Source organism: Lingula anatina, chromosome 3 (assembly GCF_051362555.1).
Source record: "Lingula anatina isolate TDL-2025a chromosome 3, LinAna3.0, whole genome shotgun sequence".
NCBI lineage: Eukaryota > Metazoa > Brachiopoda > Lingulata > Lingulida > Lingulidae > Lingula > Lingula anatina.
This window is the reverse complement of record NC_141769.1, coordinates 32,480,995-32,493,533: the sequence shown is the minus strand read 5'-3', so window position 1 is coordinate 32,493,533 and position 12,539 is coordinate 32,480,995. Positions and strand designations below refer to the sequence as shown.

Genomic DNA, 12,539 nt, shown 5'->3' with positions numbered 1-12,539 from the left:
TTTTATCTCTTCTATTCAGATGAGGACAACTTTAGAATGGATTATTTACCTATACTGTGTTTTGAGATGGGGAAAATTACACAGAGGGCTGCAATGTACTATGACATTTGTATGTAATGTGGTCATTTGATGACATGTACCTGATTACTCCTATGATGTTAGGCCTGTTTACAGTCTGAAGTAGTCTGGGTGTAAACATAATATAAACAGTAAAAGTGGTCTTACTTGAGTCTCAGTGTGAGTCTGTTATCTGGGGCAGTGATTAAATCTGACAGTGTGAAAATAACTTGGCCAATCTGAGACATCTGAAATGAAACAAAATATATGGACCAGTGTGGTGGTAATGCATTTCTGAATTAATCATATGGCGAAAGGTATGTACTTTTACCATTAAATGTTCACACAGGACCTAAGACTGTCACTTCCTGAGTGGAAAACCACAACTGTTACAACAATCACTTTCTTTATAGTAATCATTGACTCATCACAGAAGATAAACAAAACTAATACTAAATGAAAAAAAATATGACTAAAAATTCATGTCCCTTAGCAAAAAATTACATCCACTGATCAAAAAACCAAGAAACATGTTTCTTTTATTCACATTGTTGAACTGTTGATTACAGTGAGTTACTCACCGTGCCAGTCAGTCGCTCTTTACAGTCAAAGATAACCAGCTTCACTCTGGTGGACTTTCTTAGGACACTTGACTCACTGAAGCTGACTGTCTTCAGAAATATGGGATTGCACTCTTTCTGTAAGATAAGCAAAGTTTTAACCTGAAATCTTTAAAACTAACTTTTGTTTATCAAAATATGTAACATTAACTGTGCTCTTTTAACAATTCATTTCTGCTCCTTATTGTCTTACTTACTTAAAGTCATCATTATCATTATCATTATGGGTACATTGATGATAGCAAATGTGCACACAATCTTTTCTGCTACACCTGTAAATGTTGCCTTAGCTTATCATTAACTTTAACGATAAAAGTTATTCTCCCCCACCTTGCTCCTTCATAATTTATAATATCAGTAAGAAAAGGATCATTCTTGTCCAAATTGCTCCACTTACCAGAAATAGTTCAAGGCAGTAAAAATGATGAAAGTGTTTTTTTCCCTTTACATAACAAGTCAACTATCTGAAATTGGGTCACAATATGACCACACTAGTGAGTGGGACAAAAAAGGGATTACAAAGGTTTCCCAAGGTGTAAAATCCCAACTACAAAGTCTGCTGAGAGAATACAGACTGCAAAAATAAATAAATAAATAAATAAATAAATAAATAAATAAATAAATAAATAAATAAATAAATAAATGCCTGGTTTACCTCCACGACCTCAGTATGGGCGTGTCCCAGCCATTGTTGATCTGGTGGGGCCATGATGTGAATACTGACAAATGGGTTGGGGGTCCTGCCATTGGGCTCCTTGGGGAGGCCAGAACAGGCTGAAAGTAGCAAAAGTGCACCTTAAGACTGGTTAGATCGATCTAACAGGATCGGTCCATCTCCACTGGTCCCTCCCTAAATTGCTCTCAATCTAAGCAGCTTAGATGTCTAGGACGCCCACTTAAGCCGTTAAACAATAGTTAATTACCTGCTATTAGCCGCAGAAGGCTACTTTGGTCACTTAAATGAAGATTTGCCAATTTGAAAAGTATAAAAACAAAACTTACTTATGCAGATTTCCACTGCTGGATCATCAGTGCCTGCATCACCCCCTGAAGACAAAAAGACACAAAAACGTCAATAAAACAACTTCTGAATAATTAACTTTAAGAAATTACCCATCCTTCATCAACGTCTTAGGGGTATTTCCTTTCCTACTTTTGGAACTTAAAATAAATTCCAAAAATGGTTTCTCTGGAAAAAGAATGCATACTAGTATATCTGTATAAATGTACTGTAAACAATACTACTATAATTATTCTAGTACCATCACAGCCATCATCAAAATCGTCTTCGCTGTCATCTTCCACCACTGACATCCAAGGTTTCAACTTCTTCCACGTGGCATGCTGAGGCTTCTTTTTCTTTGACTGCAGCTTACTCTGAGTCTCACCCATTTTGTGAGTAAGTCTGAATACTTAATTTTCTCCTCATTCAGTCTATTTTATATGTTCCTCTTCATGCCAGGCAAATTTAAGAAAAATTAGTAAATATCCTTCATTCAGAGTTTTTTTTTATGTTTCCAAGTTCCAGTGAATTAAAATGAATGTTCAGCTTTTTTCTTCTATATTTTCTATTCCATGTTCCAACTTCCTCCTGTTCTATAGGTATGAGCCATGTATTAACTCAGGTTTTATGCCTTATTTAGTCCATTTCTTGTTATTTCTTCATATTAGACACTGTAAAGCTAGCTTACAACAAAGAAACCTGTCAAACCCATCTCTGTGAGAGTGCACAATGGCTTCTGTTCACTGTATTATCTCTATCTTCTAAATATAGTTTACAATCATAGTTCAGGTTCCAAGCCTTGCTATCCAACTTCAGAACAGCATATTATACATCCCCCGACACTGTGACAGTAGAATTTCTCCATCTTCTGGAGTCCCTGATGAAATCATAAATATGTGGTGGATGATTGTTTCCTGACAAAATGTCTTCCTGTCTTCTGCTTGGTCATAAGATGAGTCACTTCCTATCACTTTCTTTTCAGTTCACAGTCACTTTTTACTGCTGAAGTAAGCAATCTTTGCTTTTATCTGCTCTTCTTATCATCAATATATCTTCACTGACATTTTGAATCCCTCATTTTGTTAACCTACCATGCCATGACTGTCAAGCTCCCTTGAAGATCAGCACAATTGCTATAAATTATAGTGTAATGACAAAATGCTTTTCCCTAACCAATTACAGCTACTTCCCCAGTATATTTAGTAGATACAGGTAAGCAATCTCCAAACAGAATGTCAATATTGTGCATATCAAGACAACAACAAAATACACATAGCTATAAGCAAACACTCAAACTTTTCACACTATATTATACACAAAGATCAGCAGTTTTAACACTGTATGACGATACATTTCAATGAGGAATTTAATATAAATGACAACGGCTACTTCTCTCACAGAATATGACAATGCAGATGTTTGGCTATCAATCATGAGATATGAAAATCTCCACTGGTCACCAAATCAACTCATATCAGATTAATCATCACATGTATCACACATAATTATATGATATAAGCAAGGTCAGGTTAAAACCTTGGACAGGAAGTGCAACAAAATCTGCTAACAACAAGGTAGGTTTGATTTTAAATAACACTATCCTATTCAACTCACAGTTTACTTTGTTTCAGACAAAAATTGGTTTCATAGACTGATTATGAGAATGATTTCTTCACTTTCTAAATTATGCCATTAACCATATATATATATATATATATGCTATTTATACAAATATTCAGGAGCATAGGACTTCCTTTTAAACAAACATTAATCATTTCTGTATAACACACCATTGTTTTTTTTATTTCCATGTATATGCATTAATTTGCCAATGATGATGATGTCCCTATGTGTTTTTTTTTTTCCTTTTTGTATTTCAGTAGTAACTAACCATAAACAAAACCTTATTATTAGTTTACCATATGAATGAAGATATTTGGTCAAACTATCAGTCAATCAATAATACACAAAAGTAGCACAAATGCACCTCTTATAGATAAATGTTTGTCTCAAATTTTGTGTTTTGTCAAATCCATCATCATTAATTGGGCTCACTGAGGTCAAAGTCCAAATGGCAAATAGCTAGATAATATTAAGTCAAAATAAATTCTAATATAGATAACTACAAATCCGGCTTTAAAAAAATTAAATTACATTTTACAAAGCCAAATCAAAATATGTGATGCACTTGAAAAAAAGCTTTCAATTTCATAGACAGTCCCCACACACAGCCTTTTGGCTTGGGTGAGCCCTGTAATTTATGATGCAGATGCATCAAAGGTAGACTTCACTGTGTGCCAGGGGCATCTCTTCATCAATTAAGAAAAAAATTTAAAACCAAAAGAAGAGTACTGATTTGTCCTACCTGTTTCTGTGTTATCCTCTAGTACTGTGGGGTCGGGGTCATCAATGGGATCCTTCCCAGTTTTATTCCTGATCTGCTCACGGAGACTCTCCAACTGCATCTTGAGACACTCATAGCTGGCTATGTGGAGGACTTCAATCCACGCATCTCGCTCTTCTTCTGTACGGGCAGCAAAAAACTGGACTCTGTCATCACCCTCAAACACTGTGCAAGAAAAAAATAACAAGGCATCAAGTAAATATATTAGAGAGATGCAGAAACAAACAAAATGCTTAAAGAGCATCAAAAGAGAAAATTGTGACGTAAAAGTTGAATGGTTGGTGGTAGTGGGTAAGAGGTTTCAGAGGCACTGTTAGAAGCAGTGTTTGCCTCTTAGGAAAATAAGTTGCTGGACTGAAAGCTCAGCCATCTTGGAAATTAGCTGGCCAGAATGCCTGCCGGGTGGGAAAACTTCTCTGCCTGTTCTGAAAGTTGTCTGCCCCGGGCAGACGGTCCAGCCTTAATTTCTAACACTGGTTAGAAGAGGTCAGAAAGTCAATTCATTTTCAATAGCTTTGGCACTACCATTATGATCAATTTAGTCAAACTCAAAATCAAATTAGCTGCAATTTTCTAACTGCCTTGGAAGTATTAGTAAATGTAAATTAGATGGAAGGCTGATCAAAAGAAACTAATAAACCAACGTGTAAAGTGAGCACTTTTATACTGACTTACCAATTTGGAAAGAGAACTGCATTTCTTCCTTGAGATCTAGTTCAACTGTACATCTCTCAAGAATAATTGCACCATAAGGTTCTGATGTCTGCAGGAAGAAAAAAGCAACTTAAATAAGAAATAATGCCTCTGATAAATATCTATAATGTATATCTATAATAAATATCTTTTTGAGAACAAAAGATTTCTATTAACATGTTTGCTATTCAGACTATACAATTACAGTTATTTCAAAGCCTCCATATATCAATACTCACTGGCTCTTTAGATTTGAAGTAAAACAGGACATTTCCACGCAGTCGGCACCATCTCTGCACATAAACTGCAAAAAACAATGTATGTTATAAGATGGCATTTAATCTTGAGGGAAATTGTGCATAAAATTTGCACATGGAATGAAATAAGCTGTGTCTCATTCAGAAATCATAATTTTATAATCTGATGGTCTTTAGTTATATATTCATACCTTGAGAGGTCAAGTTTTGAAAGTGAAACTTCTAAGAAACTAGAGACATATTTTCTTTTAATTTCACAAACCGCAACAATTTTTGAAATTAAGCTGTGCTTTCAAGTTTAAAACTGTGTACTGTATTTTGGTAATTTATTGTTACAGTACATAGTCCAACTCCTTTAAAGTTACATAACCCTTCTGATAAACAAATTTCCAACAGGCATTCAGATAGAAATCAGATCTATATTTAATCTACAACTCTTCAAATCTAATTAGAGACAAAAATCCTACCTTCCCCTTTTCGGAATAATCCTTCCTGTTTTTCTTTCACCCATAGGACCCCCTCTTGGTCAAACTTGTCCTTGGGTTCCTTGGCCAGTGCTGCCATCTCCTTAGCATTGAACCTCATGGTGACACCCTATATAGAGGGCACCACAAACCAAGCTAGGAAACACTTGATGCAAACAGTGCTCAACACAAGACAAGACCAAGCTGCTGTAGTTTCATCTGGTCTACTAGGAGCTTGTTAGATACCAGGGGATGGAAAGGAAGTGGACGCTGGCAATAGAAAATGGCCCACATGTATGAATGTTAAGTATGCACCCACCAAGCTCTGGTGTGGCTCTGAGACCCAGGTATAAGGTTGCGGATATATAAGGGCTTGTAAGTATGTGACACTGGACCCAACTGTGACTCAAGTATAGGCTAACAGCCCCATTACCATAGAGACTGCAGCGCTACATGGTGGAACAGTCCTCGCCTTTGTACTTTTAACAGACGTGAGGTTATCTAAAATAAAAAATAAAAAAATTGTACCGTCAAAATATGAATGATGAAACTATCTGTATACTGGTCACTTTCAACTGCCTCAGTGTAAGGCATAGCACAGTTTCATATCTTAGCATTCCTTTTTCAGTTTCTAATATCTCCTACGTATATATGTGCTAATGCATGAAAGATGCATGCAAGGTACACATAAATGTAAAATGACAGCCAGCAATATTTAGTCAGCTGTAAGTCAGGACCTATCAATTCTTTAGCTTACCTCTCACAACCTCAAGTCAAACACCATTTTAAAGTCAACAACTATTGCCATCAACAGTACTGTGGATAAGGTAAATCTGCTCAAGTACCAGTTTATTAGTTATGCCTCTGTGAAACCATACACCCGTTGAAGAATATTGTATTAGAGCGCATTCTCAACGAATTAAGCCAGGCTTTACAAAGCCGGTGACCTAAAAATGGCGGACGTACATGAAAGAAAAACCGCCTAATCTTTTAATAGTCTCTCCGCCTCCCCACACGTCGTCCCGGCGGGGTACAGTAATTAAATCTCGGCTCCGAACATGAATATCTCCGTGAATATCTCTGGTGATATTATCTCCGTAGATAGTCGATTCATTGCTGCTCTACGGGCCAAATTATTCCTTTTTCGTCTCTGTTTTCAAAGATAATAGAACAGAAGAGCTTTTTTCCTTTGATCGCCTTCAGCCGCCATGCTTTCTTCACCACGAGTTTAACTGATGAGCATGCGCACTTAATATTTCTCAGGTAGCTTCCGCATGGCGAACGGAGACGCGATTTAATTACTGTACCCCGCAGGGACGACGTGTGGGGAGGCGGAGAGACTATTAAAAGATTAGGCGGTTTTTCTTTCATGTACGTCTGCCATTTTTAGGTCACCGGCTTTGTAAAGCCTGGCTTAATTCGTTGAGAATGCGCTCTTACACTGGCAGTATTACTCCATGCCATTAATTATTAATGCAAGTCTGCCTGTCACACACTGAGGTAACTCTTACAAGGGCTTCAACACACCAGGACATGTTCTGGCATATTTTTTTAACAATATATTAGATTATGTGCAAAGGGAAACAGTTTGGTGCCAATAGCATTCCAAGCATAGCAAGTGCTCAGATTCCAAGTCAGTTGTGATTCATATATCTTATGCATATAAATTGCATTGACCGTCTTTACGGATTATATATTATGGCCGACAATATTAAATTCAATGGGAAAAGTAACTCTACTTGCAGCAAATAAAACCAGTCATATACTTTCATTGGATACGAAGATATGTATCATCGTTAACAGCATATTTGCGATGGGATGGGTAGGAAGGAAATCAGACGTCTCAAGACGTAAAATAATCTACACTACAAATAATTTGAAATGATATTGCTGTTATATGTATATTGCTATAAAAAGACAGGATATAGTTACAATTATCTCGATAAATCTTAAAATACTAGGGCTCACCGTTTTGCTGCAATCAGTATAAAACCATAACACAAGCACCTAAGGAGGACTTCCAATTTCTTAAGTCGGCCATATTGCCTCGTTTTCGAGGAACTATATATATTAACTTCCGCTTTTCTTGACACATTGGTTGACCTGCAGAGGGTGTGCAGCGTTCACTGCGATGTTGCTTTGTGCTCAATGTATGCATTTTCAGGTAGTATAGTTTAGTGGGAACACTTGTATCGCTTAACAATCTTTCATCCTCTTAGTTTTTTTTTGTTTCTCCATTTATTGTGCACTTAATTGTAATCCTGATGTCTTTATTGTCGCACGTACGTGGTTCGGTGCTAGTAGTGGATTGTTCTACTTTCTGAATTTTTTGTCACTCAGACGTTGAAACCACGCTCGGGTGTCACCTTGATTGGATAGTAAACGATTGTCGTAAAATCGCTAAATGATATTAAAATCGGGTACATAAACTTAAAAACCACCTAGGACAACCTAAGACTGCCACATTAATCAAATACAATGCAAAAATAAACTATAACAAGTGGTTAAAGCCTTCAAACCGAATGTCGTAAAGTCCCCATATACCTCCATAGAGACAATAAAATAGAATGAGCTTCTAAAAACAAACCTGATCCAGTTCCAACAGAATAATCGAAATAAAATACTGCCGGGCATCGGAGCGGCCTAAAACTTGGCACGCTTACCGCTAATACTGCAGGCTACATCATCCCGTCGCTCGTTTGTAAGTTCCGTGCACAATCAAACCTTAAATCAAAATTCCACCTCTGATGTTTAAGTTGGTCCACTCTAACCTACCATTACGAAAAAGAAGCCATGCCATTGGACAATGCGACCTCTGCGGTTACGTCATTTCCTGAATTGGATTGTTGAGAGGACCAAGATAAACATCAGGGGTGATATTTGGTGATATTTGGCTTTACGGTTTGATTGTGCGTATGCCATGCACGGAATTTACAAACGAGCGACAGGATGATGTAGCCTGCAGTATTAGCGGTAAACGTGCCAAGTTTTAGGCCGCTCCGATGCCCGGCAGTATTTTATTTCGATTATTCTGTTGGAACTGGATCAGGTTTGTTTCAGAAGCTCATTCTATTTTATTGTCTCTATGGAGGTATATGGGGACTTTACGACATTCGGTTTGAAGGCTTTAACCACTTGTTATAGTTTATTTTTGCATTGTATTGGATTAATGTGGCAGTCTTAGGTTGTCCTAGGTGGTTTTTAAGTTTATGTACCCGATTTTAATATCATTTAGCGATTTTACGACAATCGTTTACTATCCAATCAAGGTGACAGCCGAGCGTGGTTGAAACACGTTCACAAGCTGTCAAATCGTATGTTCAGTAATTAATGATATGCTAAATTCTGTTTTATTACTTTTAGGTTAAGAAGAGGACAGTGTCCAGTATTATTTTTTTCACATGAAGGCTAGCTTTGAATAAGAAAAGGTATATATATTATCATTATGAATTGGCGTCATTCTTTCCTCCATATATTGTTCCAAAACATTTATATTTGATCCAAGTTAGTCCTTACAATAACGTTCTACACAGATTACGTAGAGTAAAATGAGGTCTTATAACACCCTGCTTCAGAAACACTTGAGGCTACTGTACAAATACATGTATGCGTTTAAATGGCGTGAATATGTAGAAGTGGTAGCACTGCTGCTAAATACTAGGGACTTTCTCAAACTGGCGTGTGAACCAATTTTAAAAGAGTTCAATTGCAAATGTGGGGTCCCACAATGACCAACAATGGCATTGTCCCTTAACCGGTTGAATTGAGACAAGATTTAATTACTGTGCCCCTGTAAGGACGAGGTGTGTGAGAGACGGAGAGACAATTACAGGATTAAGCGGTCTTCCTTTCATGTAGGTCCTCCATATTTAGGCTGTGGACCAGCTAGCATTCGGCACTTCTCATTCTGAATGGTCTCTTTGTTAGACTATATCAAGCAGTGAGAAGTTGTTTTTTGCATTAGCCTGTTTCAGCTTAGTTTTTCAACTGTAATATTATAATGACCAGTGCTTGTCACATAACATATTTAAAACCCAAAATAACCGCTCTTTTAGGCCAATGAGGGCTATGCAGTGAGTTGATATTTATGTATCCAACTGTTATTTTTATTCTTTCAGATTGATTGAGACATAGGTCTGGCACATTTTATCACACGCTTATGCATGTAACATATGACAGCTACATCAGAAATTGAGGGAAACTGCCATGAGTGAAGAAGTGAAATGTGGAAGATGTGGATGTAAAAAATCATCCGGGCACACACACAAAGAGCATCAACTTCAAAGAAATCTGCACACAAAGAGGCATCAGGATACGTGCTGTATACACAGAGGCACTTAACATACTTAAATGTGCACGTCATGTGAAGAAGTTTGAGAGGGGACAGACCATGTGCACATTTAAGAATACAGAACCACGCAAACTTAATGGTTTTGACTGGACATCCTTTCTTTAGTTTGCACTGAAATAAAGCTAGTGTACGTGCCAGCACATGATCACTGACATGTCTTGAGGTAAACTTTATTCACCATAGGGGGCGACGCTGTACATGACTGGTCGACACAGTATAGTACTATGTGCTACATAACAGTCACTTTCACAATCTGTTCCTGGGTTCATATTTACGTCGATTAATGTCCTTTAATCTGTCATTGATTGCAATTAAGTCGATCCGATTACTCATGTGGTCTCTAAGACTCTCCCAAGCATATAACCAAATAACTTTTTTTCCATTTAGTCCAACGTTCATAGCCACCACTGAGAATAATGTATATCAATATTGTTTCAATTGCTGGAAGGTATTGTCAAGGGGAAAATGTCCCAAACTACCGTGTCACAATCGGTTTCTGTTTCTTTTGAATTTGTTATTGCTCTTGTTTGTAAAACATCTTCAATAATTTACTTTTCAAAACCCACCTTTATTCCACTTCCTTTGTCAGTATAAGGTAGAACTACATAAAATTACACTTTGTCTGCTAAATAATGTAGTTAAGCTGATTTGTCACTTTGTATCAATTTGAAGAGTTTAACAGGCATATATAGCGCCATAGCAAGTTAAACACCTCCACCCACGCAGGTCTTGCATATGGTCCTCTACTCTTTTTCTTTTCTTTGACAGCATTCATAAATCTTTTCTTCAGCCTACTGTATTTTCTTGTTGGTTTCATTGCACTCATTTTTTGTCCCACATTTGTTATGGGCACAAAATGTATCCCAAAAAAAGCATATATATGGTACTTGTACCAAAACTTTCTTTGTTTAGAAACAAAAAAATCGCTGCTGGGCAACCCTTCATAAATCATGATCTGTTAATGCTGTTGTAAAGTACATGCAGACCGGATAAACAATGCTGTGTTAAAACATATATTAATAACATTTTTAGGCCTAAAAACATATTTATAACATTTTTAGGTTTAAGAATATTAAATGAGTAATGATATCTTTACACGTAGTTTGCACTTGGATAATGAATACCATGAAAACAAACAAGTCCTAATCTCTTGATTTAGCTAAAAATGCTACTAGTTTACCTTGAATAAATGCATAATGGTACAAAATGCCCCATCCTACTCTTACTGTTATCAAAAATATAATATAAAAATAATATATAATGCAACATTTTTCTGTATTTTTATAACCTTCATTTCAATCCCTGAACCTGTCTAGTTCTCCAGCCGTGAACTGATAATATGTGATAATGTCTTTTTACAAACTGCTGAAATGCTGTCCTAGTGGGGTATCACATGGTCCAGATGCAGCTCTTTTGTGCTCTGTTCACGCATCTTGAACTTCTGAACTTTGCCTGTCACTGTCAGAGGAAAACTGTCCACAAACATGATGTACTTTGGTATCTTAAAATGAGATATCTGGAAAAAATTATTGAAAAGTCGGATTTCATACGTGTACTATACTAATATATCAATTTTAAATATATATATATATATATATATGCTGTGGATTTAGACATTTATTGATAAAACAAATGCTTCTTCTCAGCCTTTGAAGAAAAATTTACTAAATTTCATCACAAAATGTAGGAAAAAAACTTGATAGTGCCACGAAGATTTGAACATCTCAAAAAAGTGTCACTTCTCACAAACTTGGCGCACGTTCCAAGGAGATTGCTATTTATGTCACACATTTCAAAATTGGTAGGTTCCAAGAAAATTTTCTGTTAACCTCACAAAATTGCAATTGAAATAACTCCTTTTTATGACCAATGTACATATGTTACAAAAATCATTTTATTTTTCCCTCCTACCTTTCCTTTACAAAATTCTTTAATTTCTTCCTGTGTGGCAGTTTCCCCTTTGTGCAGCCTGACCCAGGCACACAACTCTTCCCCCAGTCTCTCATCAGGTACTCCTATCACCTTAAATACACAGTCATTTCGTTAATATGACTTAATGCTTGTTATATGAGGGGGATATGTGGCATATGTATTGCTTTAAAACTTTGAAAATGATTTTGTAATAGTCAACAGTTTGGACAACTTCTTTTTCACTGGTAAAGTTAAAGGGGATGTGCAGACACGTGGCCAGATAATTTTCAAAATGCACCAGTGTACCTTAAATGATATGATAAATTTGCTGGTACACTTTATTTTAGTGATGTTTCATGTTGTAAATACTGCTGCTAACTGGCACGTACTTCAACCACTCACCTGAACGTCCTCAATCTTAGGGTAAGTATAGAGAAACTCCTCCACCTCCAGAGGGTAGATGTTCTCTCCGCCTCGTATGACCATGTCCTTCAGACGCCCCGTGATATGACCATAGCCCTCCTCGTCTAGAAAGGCCAAATCTCTAAAATAATGACATTGATGCAAACATTAATTCAATATTTATACTCTCTTTGTGGTGAATAAATTGACTTTATGGTTAGAGTTACATTATTTTTGGTGTTTTTTATGCTTTAATGGAAGAATTTGGACAATACATTGTAAGTAGACGGCACTGATCAAAGGTTCTGCTACAATGACAGAAGTTGCAAGCAAAGCAGGACAACATCCCTGGGTCAAATATGGCTACCCACCACAAA

At 36.7% G+C, this 12,539-nt stretch overlaps 2 protein-coding genes and 1 long non-coding RNA gene across 7 annotated transcripts in view; 1 reads left to right on the top strand and 2 right to left on the bottom strand.

Annotated features, from left to right (window-relative positions):
• LOC106176116 (inositol polyphosphate-4-phosphatase type I A) overlaps window positions 1-7,560 on the bottom strand; it is a 23,739-nt gene extending 16,179 nt beyond the window's left edge. For 2 of the 4 annotated variants that reach the window (XM_087007966.1, XM_087007963.1), the window contains exons 1-9: window positions 7,467-7,560; window positions 5,502-5,999; window positions 5,017-5,081; window positions 4,760-4,847; window positions 4,046-4,249; window positions 1,680-1,724; window positions 1,333-1,451; window positions 639-755; window positions 226-305 (exon numbers count right to left, since the gene is read on the bottom strand). In XM_087007966.1, coding sequence (XP_086864092.1) covers window positions 226-305; window positions 639-755; window positions 1,333-1,451; window positions 1,680-1,724; window positions 4,046-4,249; window positions 4,760-4,847; window positions 5,017-5,081; window positions 5,502-5,619 — 836 coding nt within the window. In that variant the 5' untranslated portion in view covers window positions 5,620-5,999; window positions 7,467-7,560. Of the gene's footprint in view, window positions 1-225; window positions 306-638; window positions 756-1,332; window positions 1,452-1,679; window positions 1,725-1,939; window positions 2,992-4,045; window positions 4,250-4,759; window positions 4,848-5,016; window positions 5,082-5,501; window positions 6,000-7,466 lie in introns of those variants that run through there. The other 2 variants (XM_087007964.1, XM_087007967.1) reach the window with 2 other exon arrangements.
• On the top strand, window positions 7,526-12,390 carry LOC106176120 (uncharacterized). The gene is made up of 3 exons (XR_015333363.1): window positions 7,526-7,662; window positions 8,862-8,926; window positions 9,617-12,390. It is a non-coding gene; the product is annotated as an uncharacterized LOC106176120 (long non-coding RNA).
• The window catches only part of LOC106176119 (medium-chain acyl-CoA ligase ACSF2, mitochondrial), an 18,694-nt gene continuing 16,551 nt past the window's right edge, over window positions 10,397-12,539 (bottom strand). For both annotated transcript variants that reach the window (XM_013558357.3, XM_013558358.3), the window contains exons 14-16: window positions 12,163-12,304; window positions 11,761-11,871; window positions 10,397-11,365 (exon numbers count right to left, since the gene is read on the bottom strand). In XM_013558357.3, coding sequence (XP_013413811.2) covers window positions 11,228-11,365; window positions 11,761-11,871; window positions 12,163-12,304 — 391 coding nt within the window. In that variant the 3' untranslated portion in view covers window positions 10,397-11,227. The remainder of the gene's footprint in view (window positions 11,366-11,760; window positions 11,872-12,162; window positions 12,305-12,539) is intronic.